The sequence below is a fragment of the Elephantulus edwardii genome, unplaced genomic scaffold (genome assembly GCF_000299155.1).
Source record: "Elephantulus edwardii isolate Elephantulus edwardi_28Jun2011 unplaced genomic scaffold, EleEdw1.0 scaffold00156, whole genome shotgun sequence".
Lineage (NCBI taxonomy): Eukaryota > Metazoa > Chordata > Mammalia > Macroscelidea > Macroscelididae > Elephantulus > Elephantulus edwardii.
The window spans coordinates 204,677-217,472 of NW_006399906.1; the positions used below are offsets into that span (position 1 = coordinate 204,677).

Consider the following 12,796-nt stretch of genomic DNA (forward strand, 5'->3'; position numbering starts at 1 on the left):
ATAGTCAGTAAAACACAAGTGTACATCTTTCTGGCATTCTCTGCCTTTAGCCAAGATGCCATTGCTTTTGAACCCAGCTTGAATTTCCACCAATTCTTTCAATATACTGATCTAGCCATTTTTAAAGCAATCTTCAGCAAGATTTTACTTGTATATATTAACATTACTGTTCTATAATTTCCACATTCTGTTGGATCACCTCTTTTGGGAATGGAAACGGATAAGGATTTCTTGCAGTCCTTTGGCCAGGGAGTTGTCTTCCAAATGTCTTGGTACAGCCTGATGAACACATCCAAGGCTGCATCTATATATTGAAGCTCATGTCACTAGGTATACCATCAATTCCATAGTATTACAGCTAAGAATAAAGAAGAATCATTGTCTTTGCGACAGTTCCAATTCATAGTAGTCCTCATTGCCTTATCTGTTAGAAAGTTCATAATTGGTGCATTTATGTGTGTGTGTTGTGTGTGTATATGTATAATATATATATTATGTTGATAAAGAGAAAAATTATAAAATTCAAACTTTTTAAGATTTTAAACTTATATAAAGACAAAGTTTTCTGATCAATTTAATAATCAGTACTGAAAAACTAGTAAATAAATATAAATTACTTTAATCCTATCAGTTTATCTACACTTAGAATTTAGTTTTTACTGTAGAATGGATTATGTTCTGCTTACACTTAAAAAATATATTCTTCTATTCAATTATATCAGTAGGTGATTTTCAATAAATGGAAACACACATATACACACAACTCTGTGAAATGAAATTGAAAACCTCAAAGGATATTTTATCCTTTTGTTTTGTCCTCATGACTCCTAAATACAGGTTTATTTCCTCATATCCAAAAGTAGAACATTCTTTCCAGTGAATCCTTTTGTAAGCCAAAATGGCATAAAGTTAACATTTCCATTGATTTTCTTGGGAAAAATTTTTGCATGTTCCCAGACCTAAAAAATAAGCAAATCCTACCAAATAGCATGGAAACTGTAAAGTAACCCTAATAATTAATCTCTTAACAGTTTGCACCACTCAAAGAGGTACTCTTGAGTTGGGTCTAACTCATAGCAACCATGCCTACAGACGGAAACTTTGTCCAGTTTCATGCCATCATTCCACACATTACTATGTTGAGGCTGCTATATCCACTACTATATCAGTCCATCCCTGGTCTTCCTCTTTTTCACTGATCCCTCTACCTTACCAAACATGATATCCTTCCCCAGGAACTGGTCCATCCTGATAACATGTCTCTAATATGTGAGAAGAATTCTTGCCATTTTCTCTTCTAAGGAATATTCTAAGAGTACTTCCTCCAAAACAGATTTGTTTCTTCTTCTGACCGGCCACTGTGTGTCCATATTCTTTACTAGCGCCATAATTCAAAACCATCAGTTCTTCTTCCATCTTCCTTATTCATAATGTAGCTTTCATGTGCATGAGGCAGTTGAAAATACCATGGTTTAAGTTAGGTACACCTTAGGCCTCAAAATAGCATCTTTGCTTTTTTAACACTTTTAAAGAGGTCTTTTGCAGAAGATATGCCCAGGGCAAAAAGTAAACTGGCTTAAATATATTACAGCTTAGATTATTTAACCCATTTGATATTTTAACTAAACTTTAGAAAATCTATTGAACTGCTTAAAGATGCAGTTAGCAGAATGGTTTTTTGGTTGGGTTCTTTTTTTTGGTTTTGGTTTTTATGCTTTTGTTGCATATAGCTTATATAATCCCTGTGTAATGAATAATTCTTATTTAGCCGAAATACTAGACAAATACATTGCAAATGTGAAGTTAATTATGAGAAATGAATTATACTTAAACAGTGAGAGAGGCATTATGAAATATATTGTTCACTTGCTTACTTACTGCCATCAAGTCAGTTCCAACTCATAGCGAGCCTCCGTTGGGTTTTGGGGGCTTGTAAGTCACAATGGTGGGAGAGTACCCATCTTTCTCCCTTCTAGCTGCTGGTCAGCTTGCACCACCAGAGATGTGCAGTCATAGGGCTAGGGAAGCAACTCCATATATGCTGAAGCTTCCAATCTGAAAGAGCCTGTTAAAATTGCAGTGATTAAGTGCTTAGCTGATAACCAGAAAGTCAAAGCTTTTAACTCATCAGCCAGTTTGGAGAAAAGGAGAAGTATTCTCTTCCTGTTAAAATGTACAGTCTTGGAAATCCTATACGGGAATTGTATTTTGTCATTGAGGGCTGCTATGAATTGGAATTGACTTGAAAGCAGTGTTTTTCTTTTTGCTTAGTTATAAAACTTGGGAATTCTTATAATAAGACCTAGCTTGAATACTGCATAGGATATGCGTGATTCCAGGTATGTGAGAAAGAAAGGGAAGAATACCAGGCACTTACTTTCTTATTTCCATCTCCTGAGAGGAAAGTTCAATATAAACAATTATTAACTCTAACAGGATTGGAATGATGAGTGACTGGCTGATAAGAAAGAAAGATAACTCTTAAGAATAAAAGATAAGCACATATATAAGAGTAGCCAAATTCCTTTTTTTAAATATAAACTTTTTCTTTTATACTGGTTTAATTACAAAGTTTTCTTTTAATTGAAATTAATGAAAGTTTACAGAGACTGGATTTCCATTCATCCATTGTTGCACATTTTCTTCCCTACCCACCCCTCCCCCCAAGTTCGCTTTTCTCTTTGAAAGGAAAAAAAACCCCACCATTCTTTCATTGATATACAATCCCTCCACTACCAATCCACTTTACTATGCAGCTCTCATTCTGGACTCTTGTCATGAAAATAATAGCTAATCATATATTACTTTTAAACAGTTCTCTCCCTCTGTTTCAATGCAGTATTTATCCCCTCTTTTCTTAGGTTCACCCCAACCCCAGCATCAGTCATGCTTTACAACAGTTATACTATGCAGTATTTGTCCTTATGTGGCTGAGATATTTCACTCAGCATAATGTCCTCCAGGGTCACCCATTTTGTATAATATTTCATGAGTTCCTTGTTTTTCAATGCTACATAGTATTCCATTGTGTGAATATACCACAGCATTTCTGTCCATTCGTTTGTTTCCAACTCTTTGCTGTTGTGAACAAAGCAGCAATAAACATGGATGTGCATGTATCTGCTTGGGTAGCAGTTGTGGTTTCTTTATGGTATATTCCCAGTATTGGAATTGCTGGGTCAAATAGTATTTCTATTTCCAACTTTTTGAGAAAGTACCATACTGCTTTCCATAATGGTTGCACCATTTTACACTCACACCAACAAGGAATAAGGGTTCCAGTTTCTCCGCAATCTCACCAGCATTTGTTGGTTGCTACTTTGTTGAATTTTGCTATTCTTACTGGGGTGAAATGATATCTCGTAGTTGTTTTGATTTGGACCAAGGACTATAACTTTCTTTAGATAAAAGCTTGGAAGAACTCGAGAAGCCCTAATCCACAACATGAATGGTCTTCTAAGCATCCTGAAAAACCTACAACCAGAGGAGGATAAAATAGATGAATGGGACCTTCTAAGAATCAAATACCTATACATGTCCAAAAACTTCTTCAACAGGGTAAAAAGGAAAGCCACAGACCGGGGGGAAAAAATACTTGGTAAATACATGTCTGATAAAGGACTTACATCTAGAATTTATAGAATGCTCGAGCACCACAAGAAGATAAAGGTAAACAACCCCATTGCAGAATGGGCACAGGATTTGACCAGACACTTCACTAAAGAAGACATTCAGATGGCGAACAAACACATGAAGAAGTGTTCAAAATCACTTAAAAAGTTCTTACACACTTTTTTTCACACCAGATCTTTCCCATTTCCACCCCTCCCTCCACCCATCAAATTGTATGACCCTTTAATTACACTCTCCACCCATCCTTATCCCTGTGCTCCCACCCTCCCACTCTTAGATCCTCCTACACATACAGAGTTTACTACTTATCTGTTAGGGCTGAAGTTGAGCACACAAGGAAGAGCCTCACCCTAGGTGTTGATGGAGACAGCACAGCTCTAGTTCAGTAGATATGGGGGTGGAGTGGGGTGAATAAATAATGATCACTGCAGTGTGCTACCCTGGCAGACTTGTTGGAAATCTGCTTTCTAGGGACCAAAAAAACTGTGTCTGGTCCTCTTGGCAATGCACAAGCATGAGGCTAGAGAAGCTGTGTGGCACCGGAGGAGCCTGCTACTAGAGAAATCTTCACAGAGATAGGCTATTAGGCACAAGAAAAGATCATAAGAAAAACGTTGGGGTATTTTTTTAAATCCTAAGTGTCTTGCCAGCCCCCCCCCATGAAAGTCATGCTTTGTTTAAATTCCCAAATTCATCTTCACAGAGGAAAAATGTAACAAAATTAGTGAAGTTTGATGTGAGGAGTAAAAATTTCAGTAACTACCACAGTCCACCCCTGTGACTACTTCCACACATACCTTTCTACATACACTTGAACTCCCTTTCTTGCTGTTTATACTATAAAGAGATCATGATAACAGATAAGCCCAATGAAAAATGTCTTGATTTCTTGATGCGTCTGCTATGAGTATTTATAAAATAAAATCATTAAAGGTAAGAAATTCAGAAGAATTTAATAATGGCAGGCACAAGGAGCAGCCAGCCTTAGGACTCAGAGTACTCAAGGAAAAAAACTTACCAGAGCTGAAGTCCAGATTTGGGAAAGGCACCCTTGTAGCTCACTTGATGGCACAGAGGTCATTGTATTCTATCAGTAGAGCTTGTTGGCACTCTGCCTCCTGTGATGCCAGGAGAAACTGTTGACAGAGTGGTGACTAACTGGAAAATTAAATCAGATCTGAGAATTAATAAATCAGTTAATAGCACATCGTTTTTTCTTTTTGCAGTGTCTCTTTGCAAACCTAGAACCATTTACTAAAAACTAGAAACCATTTACTGCTCAATATTATTAATTGTGCTTATTAATCCCTGTGATTGATTTTGCCTGTCCTTTTGTCATACCCTGGTGGATTCCATGTTGCTGTGGTGCTAGAAGCTTTATGGCCAGTATTTTAAATGCCAACAAAATCACCCATAGTGGACAAGTTTCACTAAGCAGACTTTGAAGACTAAGACAGATTAGGAAGCAGAATGGATCATCCACTTTTGAAATAATTTAAAACCCTATGAATAGCAGTGGCACAAAACCTGATAGAATAACAGAAATTGAACTTCTTAGAGTGACAGACACTTAAAATATGGCTGAGAAGACCTACCACTTCAAAGTAGAAGTTAAAGAGGTGATGAAGTAAAGCTGTCAGGCAATAAAAGACCTCCATTTGCTAATGCAGAATGTCTCAAAATGAGAAGAAATAGCCGCACCCATCTATTACTAATGAGAAAATGGACTATACAAAAATGACTCTAGAAAAAATAAAAGTTGTCAAATACGAAATAGAATGCCTAAAAATAGTATCCTAGAAATTACAGAACTGAAATGGATTGGTACTAGCAGGTTTTTTAGTCATATGATCTACCATGCTGAGAACGATAGATTGGGGAGGAACAGAAAGAACATTTCAAGGTCTAATAGGTCATTAATAGGATAATATGTATATTTATATAAGGAAGATGCATTACCACAACAATTAAGATTTATACACCAGCCACTAGAATCAAAACTGAAGAAATGGAGGTTTCTACTTGATTGTGCTTATGTGAAACCTATACTAGACCAGGAAGCAATCCTCACAACACAGCAGGGAATCAAAATCAGGATTGTGTCAGGGGTACATCTTGTCTCCATACCTTTTTTTCAATCTATATGTAGAACAGATCACTTGGGAAGCTGGGCTTTATAAGGAAGAATGTGGTATCAGGATTGAAGGAAGACTCATCAGTAACCTACGTTATGCAGATGACACAACATTGCTTGCTGAAACTGAAGACCTGAAGCCCTTGCTGCAGAAGGTCCCGGACATGTAGTCTTCAATATGGATTGAAGCTCAACATCAAGAAGTCTAAGATTCTTATCATTGGGCCAATTGGCAGCACCAGTATAGATGGAGAAAAGATTGAGATTGTTAACAGTTACAGCTTGCTTGGCTCCACAGTCAACATTCTTGGCACCAGCAGCCAGGAAATCAAAAGACAAATTATATTGGGAAAATCTGGTGTCAGGGACCTCTCCAGAGCACTAAAAAGCAACCATGTCAGTCTAGAGACTAAGATGTGCCTAATCCAGGCCATGGTCTTTGCAAGTACTTATTATGTATTAGAGAGCTGGACAAAGTCTAAAGGTGATAGAAGAATCAATGCCTTCAAATTGTGGTGCTGGAGAAGAGTCTTGAACATACTATGGACTGTCAAGAAAACAAATAGGTCTGTCTGAGAGAAAGAGGGTGAAACTAATTTTCTTCTTGGAGGCTAGGATTTTGAAGCTCCATCTCACATATTTTGGACACGTGGCCAGGAGAGACTGGTCCTTGAAGAAGGACATCATGTTTGGAATGGTAGAGGAACAGTGCAAGAGAGGAAGACTCCGAATGTGAGATGGGTTGATATAGTAATTGGGCAATGTGGGCTGCTATGTAAGAATTAGTGAGAATGGCTCAGGACAGTGCTGCAGGCTTCAGAGATGTTGTACATAGGGTCACTATGGGTCACAGGTGACTTGACGGCACGTAACAACATAGTCTAAAATCCATCAAGACAGGTACTCAAGGTACATTGATAATTACTGGTAATTGGAAATAAAAAAATTACAAGTATTGGTGGCTGAAAATTATGTTCTTAATAATAACTCTGGAGATTACATGATAGAATGTTATTCATTACGAATACCTTTTTTTAAAAAAATCATAAGCAGCAGCCATAAACATAAACATCAGCTCCATTTGAGAGAAAACAAAAGAATCAAATTGATTACATCTATGGAAAGAGATGATAGAGAAGTTCAATATCATTATTCAAAACAACATCAGGACCAACTGTGAAACAGACCATCATTTGCTCATATGCCATTGCAAGGTTAGGCTAAAGAAAATTAAATTGGTCCGTGAAAGCCAAAATTAAACACTAGTAACTGAAGACTAGAACAGTTGTAAGATGACATCAAGAACAATATACATGAAGAAAGCAAAGGATCTTTAGCCCACTAGAGTAAATGCAAGAATTGAGGAAAAGACTGAAGTATGTTAGAAGAGACTCTGCTTTAGAACATAGAGAAGCCTAAACAGTGGAAGCAGTTATAAACTTTAAGAACTGAAAATTTCAAAAGGTAGTTGAAAAAATATAAAAGTATTACAATAAAATATGCATAGACTTGGGATTAGAAAACTAAAAGGAAAGGACATACTTAGCATTTCTTAATCTGAAAGAACTAAGAAAACATGTAAGTCTCAAATTAGAGTACTGAAGGACTCTGGATATGATATTAAATGATGCAGGAAGTGTTGACAGTCTGTGCAAAGAATCAGAAATCACTGTACTAAAAGGAATTGGTTACTGATACTCAGGCATTTCAGGAAGTAGCATCTGATGAATGTTAATGATAATGATGAAAGAAACCAAATGGTATTGAAGAACCAATGGGGGAATTGATACAGTACCTGTTGAAGTGATTCTAAAAGCACATACAGCACTGGAGGTGCTCACTCATATATTACAAGAAATTTGGAAAACATCTACTTGGCCAGCCAACTGAGAGAGATCCATATTTCTGCCCATTCCAAAGAAAATTATTCTAAGAATATGGAAATTTTATGCTAATTCCATTAATAAGACATACAAAATCTTGGTGAAGATAAAAAGTGATGGAAGTGCCCTTATTTCCAGAAATTCAAGATGGATTGAGAAAAGCCCTTGGAATTAGGAATGCTGCTGATGTCTGATGGATCTTGGCTGAAAACAAGGAATATCAGATAGATATTTAGTGGTGTTTAGTGACTGTACAAAGATTATTATTCAACTATGTAGGTATTACAAACTATAACATTGAGAATGAGAAATTCAGGGTGCTTTACTCTGCTCATGCAAAACCTATACATAGACCAAGAACAGTTACTAAAACAAGGGAACACTGCATGGTTTAAATTAAGGGAAGGTATGCGTCATAGTTGTATTTTTTTATCATACCTAGACTCATCAACAACGTGCATTTTGCAGATGACACAACTTTGCTTGCTGAAAGTGAGGAAGACCTGAAACACTTGCTGCAGAAGATCAAGGACTACAGTCTTCAATATGGATTACATCTCAAAATCAAGAAGACACAAAAATCTTTACCACTGGACCAATAAGCAACATCATGATAGAATGGACAAAGACTGAAATTGTTACTCTTTCATCTTACTTGGCAATCAGCACCGTTAGTACCAGCACACAGATCAGGAGACATAGTCAATTGGGCAAATCTGCAAGCAAACCTCTCCAAATAATTGAGGAGCAGTGATGTTAGTTTGGAGAGTAAAGTGCACTGGATTCAGGGTATGTTTTTTCAGTCACTTGCTGTGTGTTTAAGAACTAGACAATGAATAAGGATGACAGAAGAATTAATTCCTTTGAAATGGGGTATTGGAGAAGAGCACTGAATATACCATGGACTGCCAGAAGAATAAACAGGTATGTTTTGGAAAAAGTGCAGCCAAAGTGCTTTCTGAAGGCAAAGGTAGCAAAGCTTTTATCACAGATACTTTTGGCATGTTGCTAGGAGAGGCTGGCTGTTGCTTGGAAAGGAACATCATACTAGGAAAGGTGGAGAGTATGTGAAGGAAAGGACAACCCTCAACAAGATGGATAGACACTGACTGCAGCAGTGTGCTTAAGGGTGTCAGAGGTTGTGAGGATGGCACAGGATAGACAGGGCTCAAATCTCTTGTTCACAGGGTCACTATGAGTCATACCCGACTTGAAGGCACCTAACAACAGTTTGTCTGTGTGCTAAGCAGGTGATCCAAGAAGCTACACTATATGGAGAACATAACATCGGGGTTGAAAGAAGATGCATCAACACCTTGCAATATGGTGATGAAATAACCTTGCTAGCTGAAAACAAGGAAGACTTGAAGCACTTACTGTGAAAAACATGTAATGGTATCGATCACATCTCAACATAAAGAAAAAATATCCTCAGAAGTTAATTCTGTAAGCTAAAGAAACGATTGAAGTTTCAGAGGTTTTTTTTTCCCTTTGGATCTGTATTCCGCACCCATGGAAAGATCCTCTTTCAAGTTCTAAAGCGCAGAGATGTCATTTGGAGAACTTAGATGTGTTTGCCCAAGTATTTTCAGTCTCTTTTTATGTGTGTGCAAACTGTATTGTGAAAAAATAGAAGACTGAAGAAGAGTTAATGCCTTTGAATTGTATTGACAAAAGAATGTTAAATATAGGTAAACACTTAATGAGATAAATTGTCTGCAAAAATATGCTTATGTTCAGGAGTACTTAGAAGGATGATGTGTACCCGTCAGTTTCCTTTTTTAATACATAGGGTCACTGAATCAGAACCAGCTAGATGGCACCTAACAAAAACAACATGCTAGAATACCACCATCCCTGGGCTCAAGAATTTAACGTGTTAACTAACACTACAGAAGTTAGAAAATGAGAGAGATCTTTAGTTTGGATAGATTTAGAAAACAAATCATCAAAAATAATTGTTGCTTTTGAGTTGATTCCTTCTCATTACAAGGCAGGGTCCATCAGAATAGAGCTGTGTTCCAGTGACTGTGTTTCAGAAAGCATATTGTCAGGGTTTTCTTCCAAGGAGCCTCTGGTTGGACTTGAACCTATAACCCTTTGATTAACAGCAAATTGAACTTTTGTAATAAAGATCGAGTTTAGCTGTGTTGTTATTTAGTGTAAGTCAAGGTCTGACTAGTGATTATCTTATGTAACAAAACCTTAAATAGAGAACTGCCGGAAGTGCAGGCTGGGTTTAGAAGGGGTCGTGGTAGTAGGGATATTGTAACTAATGTTAGCTGGATCTTGGTTGAAAGCAGGGAGTACCAGAGGAATGTCTGTCTGTGCTTCATTGATTATGCAAAGGTGTTTGACTGTGTCAGTCACAACAAACTGTGGCTGACTCTGAGAATTCCAGAACACTTGATCGTGCTAATGTGAAACCTATACTTGGACCAAGAGGCAGTCATCAGAACAGAGCAAGGATGCACTGCATGGTTCAAAATTGGGAAGGGTGTATGGGAGGCGAGGCTGTATGAAAAGTGTGGCATAAGGATTAGTGGAATATTCATAAACAGTCTGCTTTATGCAGATGACACAACCCTGCTTGATGAAACTAAAGAGGACCTGAAGTGCTTTCTACAGAGGGTCAAGGACTGCAGCCTTCAATATGAATCGAGGCTCAATATCTAGAAAACAAAGATTCTCACCACTGGGCCAATTGGCAGCATCAGGATGGATGGTGAAGAAATTGAGATTGTTTGCAGCTTTAGTTTGCTTGGCTCCAGAGTCAACACTCTTGGCACCAGCAGCCAGGAAATTAAAAGAAGTATTGTGATGAGAAAGTCTGCTGTAGGGACAAGCAATGGTGTCATTCTGGAGATTAAGGTGCATCTGATACAGGCCATGGTCTATGCAATCACTGACTATGCATCAGAGAGCTGCACAATGACCAGGGAGGATAGAAAGAGAATTCATGCCTTTGAGCTGTAGTGTTGAAGAAGAGGATTGAATATACTGTGGACTGCTAAGAAAACATACAGGTTTGTCCCAGAGAGATTTAAATCAGGCTGCTCCTGACACTTTGTCTGACATACTTTGAACATGTTGCAAGGAGGGACCAATCCTTGGAGAAAGATGTCATGCTTCGGAGGGTGGAGGGACAGCACAGGAGGGGAAGACCCTCTATGAGGTGGAGTGATTCGGTGACTGCGCTAGGGGGGGATAGGTGTGTTGGAGACAGTGAGATTGGCACAGGACAGAGCAGGGTTTAGGGCTGTTGTACATAGGGGTCGCTATGAGTCACAGGCGACTCGATACAACAACAATCCTGTACTGTCTTTCATAATAGAATCTTTTTACCTTTCTCCTTTTTCAGTCTTGAGTTTTGTTTGACTTTGGTCTTATTTTTGTATTCTAAAACATCTCAAATTCTTTTTGTTTAATTTGTGAAACTGAGGAATAAAGCTGTTTTTCACCCAAGACAGATGAACACAAGTTATACTGTTAACTATCAGACCTTGTGCTTTGTGAAAGGCATGATTTTGATAGTTTTCAAATAAGTTTCAACTTTTTCATATAAACTAGAGTAATTATAAAGTCTCATAATATTACTAAAGATTTGTTGTCCTGTCATGCTGAAATTAGATTTGTTGTTGTTATGTGTTATTGAGTCACTTGGGACTCACAGCGACCCTGTGTACAACATCCCTAAATCCTGCTCTGTCCTGTGCCAGTCTCACTGTCTCCGACATACCCACCCTGATTACCTCAGTCACTGAATCAGTCCACGTCATAGAGGCTCTTCCCCTGCTGCACTGTCCCTCCACCCTCCCAAGCATGACATTGCTATGTATATAAAATTATTGTTAAGCTAAATAATTCTAATTATTAGCATATAGAAAGCAGTTCTGACGGAAGATATCAGTGTGGTTTGTAACCAGCAATAGATTTCATGAATGACTTGCTCAAGCCTTGAGGAATTATTAAGATTTAGGTAGACAAGAAAAGCCAGGCATAGGAAGTAACATGGACACTTAAGAGCACATAATTGAAAAAATGCCAGGTAAAAATGATGTATGTCTATCTACAGTCCAATCTAATTGGAGCCAGACAGTCTAATTAAGCCAGAAGGGATGGGAGTGACTCATGATCTTATGTTCTCCATCCTCATTAGAACAGTAACTGTATCCAAACAATTTAACCTACTGGTGAGCTGAAAATGCTGGTGTATTGATTGGCCAGCAGTCATTCAGGAACGTATCATTTGCTTCCATACTTCGAACATCCAGTACTTCAACCACATTTTGTTTTTCATCATGTGCAACCTATCCAAAGTATTTCTAATTTATTTCATGTTCTCGATCCTGCAGCAGAAGAAATCACAGCTGTGAAAATATAAATATTTTTAGCAAGTAGATAGTTGTTGAAACAAGGTGGATTTTTGGTAAACTGTAAACAGTCATATTTTTTAATGTATGTTTTTGGCAGATAGTGTTGGTGGTTAGGGTGGTAGGTTCTTTTTTAGGGGGTGGGCTAGTGGAAACAGAAGTGGCATCCACTTCCTAAATAACATGCCTTTGGAAACTATGAAGTTGGATAAATGTCGATAGTTGTATAGGCACTTCAGGCCTTTTGTTCATAAAGTCTCTATGAGTTGTGCTTAACTCAAAGGCAGTCAAAAACAACAGTTTCTTTTAAAGTGATTTCCACTAAGACTAACACTATAACTTCTTTTTCAGACTGCCCTGGCACATTTAGAGTCTCTTGCAGTGGATGTGGAGGTGGCCAATCCACCAGCTAGTAAAGAAAGCATTGATGGCCTTCCAGAGACCCTTGTTCTTGAAGACCACACTGGTAAGGGAAAAATTGAATGCATGTATTAAGTGGCACATTACATGTTCAAGTATATTACTAGTGTTGATTATTGTTGATAGTATTAGGTAATGGAATGCTGTAGAATAAAAACTTTGAGCAAAGTTTGTTTACCAACTAAATTCTGACAAACTCCAACTAACCTTATAGAATAATATTCTTATTATAGGATGAGGCAAATTCTATCCGTTCAGTTCCTTAAAAAATAAGTAAATAATTTCTGATAAAAGCAAACTTAGCCAATTAGTAAAAAATATGATTTTATTTTCTTTCATATTATAAGTTAATG

At 37.6% G+C, this 12,796-nt stretch overlaps 1 protein-coding gene across 1 annotated transcript in view; it reads left to right on the top strand.

Annotated features, from left to right (window-relative positions):
• The window catches only part of PJA2 (praja ring finger 2, E3 ubiquitin protein ligase), a 66,850-nt gene that overhangs the window by 42,188 nt on the left and 11,866 nt on the right, over nt 1-12,796 (top strand). The window contains exon 7 of the mRNA XM_006895054.1: nt 12,375-12,511. Within this exon, the coding sequence (XP_006895116.1) occupies nt 12,375-12,511 (137 nt within the window). The remainder of the gene's footprint in view (nt 1-12,374; nt 12,512-12,796) is intronic.